This window comes from Rhinopithecus bieti, unplaced genomic scaffold (genome assembly GCF_001698545.2).
Source record: "Rhinopithecus bieti isolate Rb0 unplaced genomic scaffold, ASM169854v2 scaffold_110, whole genome shotgun sequence".
NCBI lineage: Eukaryota > Metazoa > Chordata > Mammalia > Primates > Cercopithecidae > Rhinopithecus > Rhinopithecus bieti.
Window position 1 is genome coordinate 3,345,502 of NW_016803311.1, and position 14,423 is coordinate 3,359,924.

At 36.4% G+C, this 14,423-nt stretch overlaps 1 protein-coding gene across 7 annotated transcripts in view; it reads right to left on the minus strand.

The window, feature by feature from the left end:
• Positions 1 to 14,423, minus strand: part of EPS8 (EGFR pathway substrate 8, signaling adaptor) — a 181,941-nt gene that overhangs the window by 23,820 nt on the left and 143,698 nt on the right. For all 7 annotated transcript variants that reach the window (XM_017873718.1, XM_017873734.1, XM_017873728.1 and 4 more), the window contains 4 exons: positions 14,048 to 14,122; positions 10,105 to 10,253; positions 6,792 to 6,975; positions 2,774 to 2,907 (listed from right to left, as the gene is read on the minus strand). In XM_017873718.1, the coding sequence (XP_017729207.1) occupies positions 2,774 to 2,907; positions 6,792 to 6,975; positions 10,105 to 10,253; positions 14,048 to 14,122 (542 nt within the window). The remainder of the gene's footprint in view (positions 1 to 2,773; positions 2,908 to 6,791; positions 6,976 to 10,104; positions 10,254 to 14,047; positions 14,123 to 14,423) is intronic.

A 14,423-nucleotide genomic window follows, 5' to 3' on the forward strand; every position in this document is an offset into this window, starting at 1 on the left:
TGAGAAACCCTCTGTACTTCCATACTTGAGTCCTGTGGACAAATCATAACCTAATTTAGTAGGTAGACACATTGAAAACCCAATTTAGGAGTATGCTTCTGTAACAATAGCTGAGTCTCAGCCAATCCCAGCAGCCATACTTCAAGCACTCATAGGCCACTGACTGTTCAAATTGCCTGCAAATGCCATACTGCAACCAGTCCAGCTGTTTCTATACCTCACGTCCGTTTTCTGTACGTCACTTTCCTTTTTTTGTCTATACATTTGCTCTGACCATGATGCATCCCTGGAGTCTCTCTGAATCTGCTGCGATTATGGGGGCTCCCCAATTCATGAGCCATTTTTCCCCCCTTTTCTCAATTACACTGTTAAGTTTAATTTGTCTGAAGTTTTTCTTCTAACAGTATCTACCGCATTCCTGCTAGGTAATAGAGTTTAAGGTCAATAATTATTTATAACAACAAATTCCAAACCTCTGTATATTTTACATCAGACCACAATTTTCAGAGAGTTTTTCAAAATGATGACAAATTTTCTTAGCAACATAGAACATCAATGATTCATGTATTTATCAACTATCCTAGCTCCTATTAAGTCCAGTGAAGCAGAATCCATAAGAATAACTGAGATATAAAATCTACCCACCATTCAAGGTATTCAAAAAAATTCTTTCTATGGTGAAATTCTGACCACTCTAGTCTATTATCCCTTCATGGAATTTCCTTCACTATATTTTATTTAAATTTCTATTTATCAAAGGTTACTAAAAGAAACCTTATAAAATTCACGACAGCCTTCTCTGTGGTGAGGAAAAAAAAATTGTTAAAAACAAATGTCCCTGACATCACCTATCCCATCTTACATTAAGTTTCATGAGACAAATATTATTGAGAATTTAGGAGTAAGAAAAGCATTTTTTATTCCAATGAACTGATACTCATTCCTTTTCCTAATGTTAGCAAATGATTATGTTTCTCTTTTTGTTCTGACAGCCAGAAATCTGAAAGACAAATCTGAAATTCAACAATAGTGTCAACTTTTATACTTTATAAAAATTCTCATCTTCCCTCTTAACTTCTTAATTTTATATTTTATTTCATTATTTGATTTTCAATAATACTACTACTTTAACTACATATAATTTAAGTGAGGTAACTGAATCTATTTTGGAAGTAGAAGGGGTACAAAGATATAACTAAATCAATAAACCAAAGTTACATTTCCCTGATACTTGATAAAGATCATAAAAATCAAGGTAAGCTTTTAAAAGACTCTGTGGTAAGGTGCCCAAAATAAATGGCAGAGTTTATTCCATCAGTAATATTATCCCTTATAGATATGCAGGTGAAGGACAGGGAAGTAGTGACTCTGAAATACTGGATACACTCTCATGCACTTATTCATCCAATCCATCAATCAAATAAATCTACACTTAGTGAGTGACCACAGTATGCTAGATGTGGTCTTAAAATGGAACCTGATAAAAGTTTTCTAATGTCAATATGTACTCTACATATGCACTCAAGTTGTTTTCTAGTCACTTAGCTGTGGAAAACCATCCAAATTACTGAAGTGATAAAACTGAAAGAAACCTATTAATCTGAAATGATTTCTATAATATTGACATCTAAGACAGAAGGAAAGAAAAAAGAAACTATTAAGACGAGTACTAAGTTAGTTAAGGATTTCAATGAAATAATGTTCAAGCTTCAAAACTGATTTCCAACTGTATCTACTAAAAATTAATTATGTAATTAAAACATTCTCACATGTTGGCATTTAAAATATATATTATTCATTGCTGACTTTTCTTTGTACTCAATTTAATGTCACTGGTGCCCTTGGAGTTATACCTGTGTAATTTCTACAGCAATTACTTAAGCATTACCTGTCACCATCCCTGACGAAGAACAAAAATTTTGAATCCCACTTTCTTCAGATTATATTAAGAAAAGAGTGTACAGAAAAGAAATAAAGGGCATATAACTCTTGTGGTAAGAGAGGCTTTGAAGCAGGAAAATACTAGGCTGAGTTCTCTACCCCCTGTTCACTGAATGACCCTCCTCCTATACCCATGTTATCAAGATTTTACCTCCTTTTCTCTTTTCTACATGGCTTGGCTCTATGTAGACCTCACTTATTAAAAACAAGACTGGAAATAAAAAAAAGAGAACTTATTCCAGTTCCTTTATTTCTTCTCATCCCAATTCTCCATCTCTGCCTATATTAAATTTTAAGAGTGAAAACATAGAAGAATAAATGAAGTATAAAACTGGAAAGTCAAGATAAAAAGATGAAATAGCAAGAATGACAAATAAGGCATTGACCCTGTTTAAATATTTAGTTTATATTCAGTTTAAATATATCTATCTAAAGGAAGCCTTATTTGTTTTCATTGGGTGAAGATAAAGATGGAAACTGTTTCCTTTAAAAGCTACAGAGCTGGAAGGATCCTCAGAGACCATCTGGTACAAACTAATGGAGGGTTTCAAGACAATTCTTTCTTCTTAATGTACACATTTTGTCAGAAGTATCTTTTAAAAAATGGAAAGTCATCCAAAGGCATTTGCACTAAATGAGAATTACAGACTGAAGGTCCAGACATCTTTTGTTGATCAAAACCAGTTTTCTAAAGGAACAACTGAAACTTTATCAACTAATTAACAGATAAAAAGTTTAAAGAAGCAGTAGACAATACAGACACTGTCACCTCTGTTAGCACTAGATCAGACAGTTATCCACAGCTCTCAATAGGGTGCTCATTAAATGTTACCTATCTACATGGCGATTAGAAGTTGGCTTAAAAGCAACAGCAGCTTCCCCTTGGTCCAGGTGGGGTCCTCTTGCGTAAATGTTGCTACCGAACGCATAGCCATCCACTGGATGATACTCTGATGCACTGGAATGCTGAAAGACAAAGTAGGGCAGATTAAAGAATCACCAAATACTATTTGAATCAGCACTCAGGTCAGTCAACAAGATCTCTCAACTATATTGTGATAAGTTTTCATTTTCAAGTGACGGATCATTATGTTAACACATTATGAAATGGGAGTGATACATTCCCATGACTTACTTATAATAAGAAAAGTCATTAGTGCAAAGGGTAATCTTGCTCTTTTCTGTTCAAGAACCTGTCACCACTCTAGCAAAGTAAATATTGTCACATGAAAATCAACTGAACTCTATGCATTAAAATTATACTGACTTCTCCTTTTTTTCAATTTTAAAATGATACACAGAACATTATAGTATTTTCAATTTTTTAAAACACAGCAGCACTATTATCATCTTTACTGCTAAGGGGAACACAGAAAGGCACAACTAAATGGATCTTGACAGCCAAGAGTCCAGGATAAGAGCATGCTGGAGTCATTTCTTTTTTGCAGTTAAGATAATTCAGACAGGAAACTACTGGGAGCGACCAAGAGTGACAGTTGAGATTCACAGGTCCCACTGAGGACCATGGTTTTAAAGCTATAGACCAGCAATCCCCAACATTTTTGGTAGCAGGACTGGTTTCATGGAAGGCAATTTTTCCATGGACCCCAGGGCCAGGGATGACGGGGATGGTTTTGGGATGAAACTGTTCCTCCTCAGATCATCAGGCATTAGATTTTCATAAGTGTGTAACCTAGATCCCTTGTATGTGCAGTTCACAAGAGGGTTCTTGCTCCTAATGGAATCTAAAGGCGCAGCTCATCTGACAGGAGGTGGCGCTCAGGCGGTAATGCTCCCAGGCCTGCCGCTCACCTCCTGCAGTGAGGTCCAGTTTCTAACAGGCCACGCACCAGTACTGGTCCACGACCCAGGGACCGGCGACCCCTGCTATAGAGAATACACGCTCATATTGGGAGAAAACAAACAAAAACTCCCCAAAGCCTTTACATTGTTTCTTTATATGAAAATGAGATCTGGAAGAAGCATGACAGACACTGAAGCACTGGAATTCCTTGGCTATTTTTGTTATGGATTTTGTGTATTTGTTTATGGATTCACTGGGGCAAAATAGTTGAAACTGAGAATGTTTCAGAAAAGTCTTAGACATATGGTTACCACAGTTAATTCTAATGTCAAAGTAAGCAGGAGGAGGGCTGAGTTTATCCACGGACAGGGCAGGTGACGTTTATATATACAAAATCAGGATACTGTGCTTAATATAAATACAAATAAACAAGTTTCAGGCATTTAAATTAAAAAAATCTGAGCTCAATTAATTCAGTTTATCATTTCCCTGGGAAAGAGTAGAGGCACTACATTAGATTAGGTAATCTTTAATTAAAGGCTGTTTTAAAGAGGGGAGTGCTCTGTTAGAAGCACCCACACCTTTTGCCCAGCTCTGAACATAACAGTGAAGTCAGCAGTATGAAATCACTGGGTCCTGAGAGTGACTGGGAATACTGAAAGGGAGAAGAGAAATGATGAGAAATGACTAACTGTGATGACTACCAAAGCTTGCTTAGGGTTCAGAAGAAGTAAAGAAGCTGAGTACTGCCACCCATATTTGTCACTCTGTGTCACCTATGTCTTTCAATCCTAAACAAAAATCGTAAGATCCTGAATTACCCAAGTCTTGTTGCAAATGCATTTATTATAGTAGCAATAAAGTATAATAAAATCTCTCTTCTAGGGATGATTACATTTTTATGCATTTTAAGTCACCATTACTTGGCCTCTTTTCCAACAAAATCTCAAGGCATAAAATTCCCTGGAACTGCTAGCATGTGTTTTTCATTTTTTAAAACCTCTGAATAACTACTTCAGCCATAAAATGAAATATAGTTTATAACAGGAAAATGATAACTCATTACAAGTAAGGATTCTCAATAATTCCTCTTTTAAAATTACTTATTCAGTGAAAGTAGACAAACTTACATCCTGGGAGCCCATTACTCCCTTCTTAAATACACAAATTGAGAACGAAATCACAAAAGTGAATTTCTGAGGCATACATTATAAAGTGAGTATATTTTCTTATTTAAGATATGAAGCCTATAAGCTAGAAATTTTTTATGATGTAAAAATAGTCAGCTGTAACTATAGCAACAGCAAGTGTATCATAATTTCATGTTTGATTATATTTTCTTTCCTCTAGAAAAACTGCCCTTTAAGTGGAAAGAAAGTTCACAGTGATGAGGCCTGAACTCTGAAATACAGGCAGGGATATATGCTTGCCAACTGAGCAGTGAGGTCATCTTAATTATTCATTTAGAGGGAAGAACAGGCAAGGAATCCACCTCCTCCCGTATAATACAGCCAGAGGAAAAAAACAATTACATTAGAAAAAAATAATTTCAAAGTAATATGTTGCTTTATCTTTAAAGTTTCAGGAATGGAACCAAACTTCTATAATACTATTGTTATTGTCCAAAGAATAGTCCACAAAGGGAACAATTTTTAAAATTTAATTTAGATAAACATTTTGCCTTAAAAGTAGTCACAGGATATAATACACCATGGTTTGACAATTCATTCCTTCATACCACATTTGCCACATTATAAATACCTATGATAGCCTGAGAAAACTAATCTAAGGAATTAATAAAAATAACAGGACTTTGAGGCCGGGCGCGGTGGCTCAAGCCTGTAATCCCAGCACTTTGGGAGGCCGAGACAGGCGGATCACGAGGTCAGGAGATCGAGACCATCCTGGCTAACCCGGTGAAACCCCGTCTCTACTAAAAAATACAAAAAATTAGCCGGGCGAGGTGGCGGGCGCCTGTAGTCCCAGCTACTCGGGAGGCTGAGGCAGGAGAATGGCGTAAATCCGGGAGGCGGAGCTTGCAGTGAGCTGAGATCCGGCCACTGCACTCCAGCCTGGGCGACAGAGCGAGACTCCGTCTCAAAAAAAATAAAATAAAATAAAATAAAATAACAGGACTTTGGGAAGATCTCGTCATCATTTACTGTTTTTTCTTCAAACTAGATCTCATTCACCTAATTCTTCAGGTTCTGCCCATCCTATTTGTGTTTGGTCCAGCTTTACTCAGTGTTCAATGTTCCTTTCCAACAAACAAGAAGAGTCACAGAAACATCATTTGTAGGGAATGTGACAAGACAGCATACTCAATTTCATTCTCTCAACTGGATTTCCAAATAGGTTATACTCTAAAGATGACTAAATACTTAAAAGATAAAATGAATGTTAAGATCTCCTCAAGGTGTATAGTTTTATAAATGATCATTTGAACCTAAGGACTAGAGTACAGAAGAACTTTGGTCCTCTAGCAAGGGTCATAGGACTCCAGAGGTTTAGAACTAGGCAAAAGGGAAGAAAGAAAACAAACAGAAGACAAAAGTAGGCAAAGCAACATGAAGAGAAGAAGGAGAGAAAATAATTAGTGGCATTCAGGAAACAGCTGATTGGGACAGGTTAGAGGATCTAGGTTCAGGGAACTGTCTAGAGAGCCTGATAAGGGGAGAGGAAAACAGAAAGAAATAAGCCAAAGGGCAGTAGTGCAATTCCCTGACAAGGAGAGAAAGTCATCCTAAAATAGCTTACTTAGGATTGCCGGAGCCAGCAGAACAGTGGCAACAAGGGGAGGGGGAGGGCTGACAGGCTATAGGAGAGCAATTTGGGTTGGGGTTGGGCTTCACGGAGGCACAGAGCAACTGTCACAAAAAATGACAGAGGCAAGAGAGAGACGTAATTCAGGAGAGAGTAACATTCAGACTTGATTCTAGAACAATTTTCAGATCAATAAAACGAGAACTTGCAATCAGAATTACAAGAGAATACACCGATAATTACACTGTCTACAACGGGTAATGTTAAAAAAAAAAAAAACTACCTCGGTGGATAATCTTTTTATTTCCTGTTTGCGCTGATGTTCTGCTACATTTGCCACAGATTCTGCCAGTTGATAAAGATCTTGTTCCATTGTTGCTCCCATAAAGTTCAGCATTGGGGGCTCCCAGCCATTGCGGAACCGTGGAACATATGGTGGAATAAACTGTTCTTTTGGCCACTCTGCTCTGTAGGAGGGAATGAAGGCGTATAAACAATAAAATCTAGGAATGTATCCATACTCACAGTTATCTTCGGTAAGGCTAGACATACACATGCACACACACATAAACAACAAAAACAGCACATAGACCTAATCTGTCTTCCATCCACCCAAAAGAAAAGCACACGTGTTTATGCCAGTATTTCACACCAATAAAATGAAAGAAAGATTGAAATCTGTTGCATGATCTGTTTTCACAACATTGCCCCAATTCTCTGTTAAACTCAAGTTTTAACATGGGTATGGGTTTTAAAATTTGTGTAAGAAGGGAGAGTGGAGCTAGGAGTATGATAAGTATTTAGACTTATCGAACTTCTCGAACATTTAAAGTAGTTTCAGATTCCTAACTTTCCCTTCACTCCCCTCCCATCATTATTGAAACCTCCTGGTATTAGACGTATCTTTCAAAAGAGAAACAGCCCAGCAAGTTCTTAAGGTTTATGATTTTTAAATTTATGAAGTCCCCTAAAATGAAACAGACGGCCAGTTTTATAAATTAAATGTATCAGCTCTGTTTTAATCAGTAAAGTCAGCTAATCTGTAATCACAAGCATATCGGTTCATCATTTAATGACACTGAGTGAAACTTATTTCTATAAGATCCTAATCACTCATGAACCACAAAAATAACTGGAAATGAGGGCTTCGTTTTTGCTAGAATATGTTGCTTTATCTTTCATATTTAATTCTTCATGCTATATTTCTACTATGATGAAATCAGCCATCTTATTCAGATTGTTATAGATTTTCATGGTTCTTTTATCTTTATGAGTTTTAAATCAGTCAGTACATTCATTTCCAAAGACTCTTAACAATCAGGATCTAAAATGACCCTTTCTGCATGTTAACAGCTAACAATATATTTCGTTTTGACGTAGTTTTTTGAATGTTAATTTTCTTATTTTATTTTAAGATAGAATCCTAAACAAAGAAATTAAGGAGCCTGAGCTATATTTGTAATGTGAGGCCTGATCAATTTAATAAGCTTCATGAAATTAAAGGATGCCACCTAAGCTTATCATAAAATCATAACCTATATAAATCTAATAGATTTAAGTGATCTATTTACAATTGAATATTATTCAGCCATAAAAACGAAAGAAATCCTGTCATTTGCAGCAACATGGATGGAACTGGAGGTCATTCTGTTAAGCAAAATAAGCTCACTCATATGCAGAAGCTAAAAAAAGTGGATTTCATGAAGGTAGAGAGTAGACTGGTGGTTACTAGTAGCTAACAGGGATGGGGCAGGGTTACAGGGAGATGAAGAGAAGTTGATTAATGGATACAAACATACATTGAATAGAAGAACTAAGACCCAGTGTTAGATAGATCAGTAGGGTGACTATAGTTAGCACTAACCTATTGTACATTTCAAAATAGCTAGAAGAGAAAAACTCAAATGTTCCTAGCATAAATATTTAAGATATTTAAGGTGACGGATATCCTAATTACCCTGATTTCATCTTTATACATTATGTGAATGTATCAAAATTTCATATGTACCCTGAAAATATGTACAACTATTAATAATGTATCAGTTAAAAATTATAAAAATAAAAAGATTTAACCAGTTTTATACAGTATAAGAACAGTATTATATGGCATACACTGTGCTATACTAATACATAAATAGTATAAATAAATGTAAATATTTTCAATTTAAAAGCAACAACTGCAATGCTTTCAAAGAATTCTCTGCTTAACTATATTCCAACACAAGCAACTGTCAAAATCCAAAAAATAAGTGGAAAAGTTTGTATATGTTTCAATAGGAGAAAAATGGAGAAAAAACATTATGAATTGGCCCATGACTCTTAGGCTAGCCCATTCAAAACCATTAGGAAGATAAATGTCTAAGTGGCCATACTAAGTGATTTGTTCTAAGTGATGAAATAAATAAAAAGATTTAGATAAACGAGCAAAGCAAAAATTATTTATTTACAATCATCAAATTAGAAATATTTTCTTACCTTGCCTTGCTCAGCAAGCATTAGCACTACAATTGTTAATAATCTGTCTTCCATAATCACTTTACTGACAAATGTTTAATACTAAAAATTACCCACTCTTCCTTTTCAGTTCCTTTTCAGTTCCACTGTGACCCTCTAGTCCTGAAGAATACTGATTTATAAGGAGCCTCTCCTAAAACATTAGCATCTCAAAAGGCCTCTGCCTCCAGTTACTTCTGTCCTTGTCCTTGCTAGCCTCAACTACCAGACTGACCTTTCGAAAACATAGATGTCATTATGTCACACCTCTATTCACAAAGTTATTGGTTCTCCACAGCCTACAGAACCATGCTCCAACTCTTTAGCATGGCACTGAAAGCCTGCATAATCCAGCCCTCAACTCTATCTGCTCATTTTAATACCCTCTTCCTCCTGCCCTTCTACAATCATCTGCTACCCGAAGTCCATATTCTAGAGAAACACATCTTCATCCTCTCTTCCCTTGACTACCTCATGCTTTCACTTCTGCTTCTCTCTCTACCTGGACAGGCCCCTGCCCTGCTATGGAATTGTGGAAATCCTACTCATCCTGCTAAAAGGCAGTTTAGCAAACTAATGATGAATACTGACTCCAGAGCTACATGGCACGAGTTCACATCCCTGCTCTGTCACTTACAAGTTGTGTGACCTTGGGCAAATTACTTATCCTCTCTGGGCCTTACTTTCCTCATCTGCAAAATAGGGATAATAAGAGTAGTTATGTAAAGTGCATGGACTAGCAAGCACTGTGCACGCGCGCGCGTGTGTATGTGTGTGAACTCTATGTGTACCTGTCGATTTTAAATGCCAGCTCTTCTTTGAAAGCTAACTACCCTCCTGTCTAAATCTTCTTCCTGACTGCTCCCCTTGACAACCAACAGCATTTTGTTTATGACTCACTCCTAAGGTATATCACGCCTTATATTACATACACTTCTATCTCTTCCACTAGATTTGTAGCTTTTAAGGGTTTAGGCTTTTTCATCCTATGACACTTAGCCCCCGTATGTGCAAGGTTAAATAAATGTCTCATTAGATCCATGTAATAAAGAACAGTACTTAAGGCATTATAGGTGGCAAATGCTGAACCCATATATGCTTACCTGGCTTTCATCCAAGTTTCTCCCAAAGACATCCACAGCTGCCGTTCATCACCATTGACAGTATAATTTAAGAAATCAATTGTGTCCTTAGTCAATAGGGGACTAAGTACTGAACTGGCTAGTTCAGGACCTCCTGTTGCCTGCACCACCTAAAATAACAAACCATTTTTAGCAAGAAGATGATTATTCTTTGTGTATTTTCAAAATGTGTAGACAAAATGGCAGATATGCCAAAATATGCACTACTTTTTAATAGTCATATTACATTTTGATGCTGTGCAATACGCTACCGAATGAAAAACAGCTTGTCAAATCAGCTTGTCCAGCCCAGCAGTGCTTTAAATTCTAAAATGAAAGTTAACAATTTAACAACTTTCACAGCATCTGCCTATGGGCTGCATATGACTATAGTTTCTCTGGAAGATACTAAAGGCTATGCAGAGAACTCTAGATCAGGTGATTTTACTATCCCTGTTTTTTTTGTTGTTGTTGTTTTAAATATGTGTTTCTCTACTGGCAAATCTATTATGCTAAACTTGAAAAATACAGTTCCCAAGATGAATACTATCAAGAGAAACAATACTATCAAGAGTTAACAGTCTATGGCTGTGCCTATACAGACACATAAAAAATAAAAGGATCCAGGGAGGAAGGCGAAACAGGAATGAGAACTGGTATTCTGAATCTATGGTACTTTTCTCCAGAATTATTTTTGGAAAATTTCCCTGATTTAATACGGATAATTTAATGACAGCAGAAACAAACAAACAGGTGCAATTCTCTGATAAGCAAAATGAGGATAAGTAGATGTCCAAAAACGGCTCTAAATTTACTTCTTATGAGTATTTTCTGGCTTAGAAAAACGGTAGTTATCTCCTAGAGCAGAAACCAGAGTCCCTTTATAAAATCTTCCCTTCTCAGAGATGTGGCACAAGAAGAAAGGAGATTTTTTGAATGGCTCCAATCATCCAGGTGTTCTCAGCATGCTATGCTGTTCTAGGCCTCTGTGTATTTACACATGCTGTTCCCAGTTCGCCAGAAGGCCCTTCCCCATTATTCAGAACTCTACTCAGGTCCCAAGTCTTGGGAAAGCCTGTGTTAACCCCACAGTGTAACTCTGATGTACCACTCCCCACCCTGCATCCTCTAAATAATTTAGGCATATTAGTAACACATTATATTGTTACACTGTGATTTATGCATATGAGTAACACACTACACTGTTACACTGTAATTTATGCATATTAGTAACACATTACACTATTACACTGTAATTTATGGCTTTTCAGTTTCCCCTCTTTGAGGATTTGGACTAAGACTTATCTGACTTTCAATTGCAGATGATACAGTGGTACTGGAATGAATGAAAAAAGATGGCAGATAAAGGAGGAAAGCTAACCCTTATTTGAGAACAAAACCTACCCTGTCTACCTAGCATAGTAATTTTTAACTTCCAACCTTGAACACATTTCCAATAAATATGTAGGAATAAGAGGGAAAAGTAAAACTAAAGAAAATGAGTAGATGAATATAAAAATCTCTGATTTGACAAAGAGGAAATAAAATGAAAGAAACTGTAAATGAAAGGTTAAGAGCCATGATTCCCTCTCAAGAACGTGCGCAGGCACATGTGCTGTGGCTATGCTTGTGTGTATATGTCTATGCTGAGGGAAGAGGAGAGCAACTTGCAGGTGTAAAGCCACATCATGCCTGGTCAGTAGCAGGCCCTGAATAGATGTTCCTCCCCATCTCCCTTGTCCAAGTAAAATGTCTGGGGCCCTGTAGGGAGAACATTAGATGGACCAGCAAAATATTATGATTGTAGGGACCATTAATAAGGAGTAATTTTTGAGAAAAGCAGAGATACTGAACATTGGCAAGTAAACCAATGTTTTCAGGTACATAACCTGATCACAAAGACCAATTTGTATATGTCAGGGAAACCAGTCTTGTTATGTTATAGCTCTACTCTGTGTAATGACTAGATATCTACATATGGTCTCTGAAAGTGTGTGAAATAAAGAAGAGGCAGCAGAAACTACTTTATAAATAATACTTCCAAAAACTCCAACTAAGATAGCATCAAAAATGTTAAAAAATAAGGAATATAAATTTTGTTAAGGAGCTAGTATCAGTTTCTTTGCATATGTATTCCCTTGGTCTCCGTCTAATTTTTTAAAAGCAATTACATAGCAAGAATTATTCAGAAATAATTAGGCAAGTAGAAATCTGATGCTCCATATATAGCAACAACATATGGAAGCATTCATAAATTACTGATGTACTCTTAGACTTTCATCTTCTAATGCCTTATTGCTTAGCTTCTGACATTCATGTTGATAATGTTATTTACTTTCCTATGTTTGTAAAGCAATACTCATTTCATATTCTACTTCAGGTCTTGTCTACTTATCTCTGGGGAAAGAAGGATGAGAGTTATCCTCCCTTACTGCCTCTTGTCAATCTTACTTGCTGGTTCTTCCCATTCTCCTAACATCAGATGCCCAGGGCTCAACCAGTCCTTGGCCTGATTTCTCTATTGAACTCCAAATTCACATACTCAACTATCAATTCAAATTTCCCCATCTCCCCATCTGGATGCAACTCAATTTTGATATGTCTAAAACTGAATTCTTCACCACCTCCAAAAACCTGCTCTACCCAGTCTTCCCATCTTGGTTAATCATCACTCCATCCTGTCAGTCTTAGGCCAAAAAGCTGGGAACGATCCTTGGCTCTTGCACAGTATATCCAATCTAGCAGCAAATTTATAACCAGATCAGACTTCTCACCACCTTCAACGATACTATGTCCAAGCACCATAATCTCCCATCTGCATTATTTTAGTAATGACCCTAGCTTCTTCTTCCCCAAAATTTCTAAACATTATAGCCAGGGCAATCCTTTTCTGCTGAAAACTCAATTGTCAAAGGTTTCCCAATTCCTGATACAGACAAACAAGATGTATCTTCCTGTTACCCTGCTGATATCATCTCTTTCTAATCTTTTCTTCCTTCATTCCATTGAAGTTACAGTATCTACGTATTCCAAGAACATCCTTTGCATGTTACCACCTCAGAACATTTACACATTAACTATTCTTTGTCTGGAATTCTCTTCTTTCAGGGATCCACAGGATCCATTCTTTACTTCCTTTACTCCAATGACATCTTCTCATTGAGGCTTCCTTTAACCAACCCTACTCAAAAAGTGCAACACTCTGTTTCCCACACACATACACACATGCGTGCATCTCCCTGGAGAACTCCCAGTTCTCCTTCGCTCCTCTATTTTTCTGCATAGCATGTGATTTTTAGACTACTGTATTACTCAGACATTTATTTAGGTTATTGGTTACCTCTCTGTGCTACAATATAAGTTCTAACAGTGTAAGAATTTTTGTCCGTTTTGTTCCTAATGAGTTACTTTAAAGCCAAGCACAGAGGAGGCTCTCAATTTGTATTTGTAGAATAAGTACATAAATGAATAAACAAGTCAGAGACAGTTCAAGAGATGAAGGAACACCTCAATAAAAAGAACATGGGTCTCTGAATGACTTCATGGAGCAAACCATCCATGAAGAACTAGACTTCTCATGATTATTTTGTGAGAATGAGAAAAACATCTACATTATTCAAGGCACTGAATATTATATACTAGTATACATTGAAACACTGGTATACAATAAATCTTTATTTATTTTCATATCCCTAGCACTGTCAGAGATACCAGCTTCCTCAACTATAAAATAAGGTGCTTAAACTAGATGACTTACAAGGTTCTTTTAAATTCTCAAATTTTACATTCTTGATGTTTACACAAATGGCAAAGAAATAGTACCCAAACAAGGTAATGAAGAAAAGCAGTTTAGATAATACAGACAGACACTTGGGGTTAAAAAATATACTAAGAATGATTCTTTCTTAAACTAATAAAATCTCACCATATTTAATGGAGTAAACAAAAAGTGAACCAAATCTGCAGCACTAGGATTCTGAATATGAGACTTCAGCTTGGCCTGCAACATGAAGAAAGCAGAAAATAGATTACTATCAAGCAAAGTCAGACACTCAGAAAGGTCCAACATAGACTCAGTTTCATTTTAAATCTATTCTTTAGCATGAATAGAGTGAGAATAGAAGTCATTGTTTTTCAATCAAGTCTCATAGATATATATGTTTTAAAATTTGTTGTTTTAATTGAAGGCAAATCAAAACATACATACCCCCCAAAAATCTATAAAAACAATTTTATTTCTTAATTTAATCAGAAACATCCTGACTAGACTTTCATCTTTTTCATTTATTTCTTCTAATTCT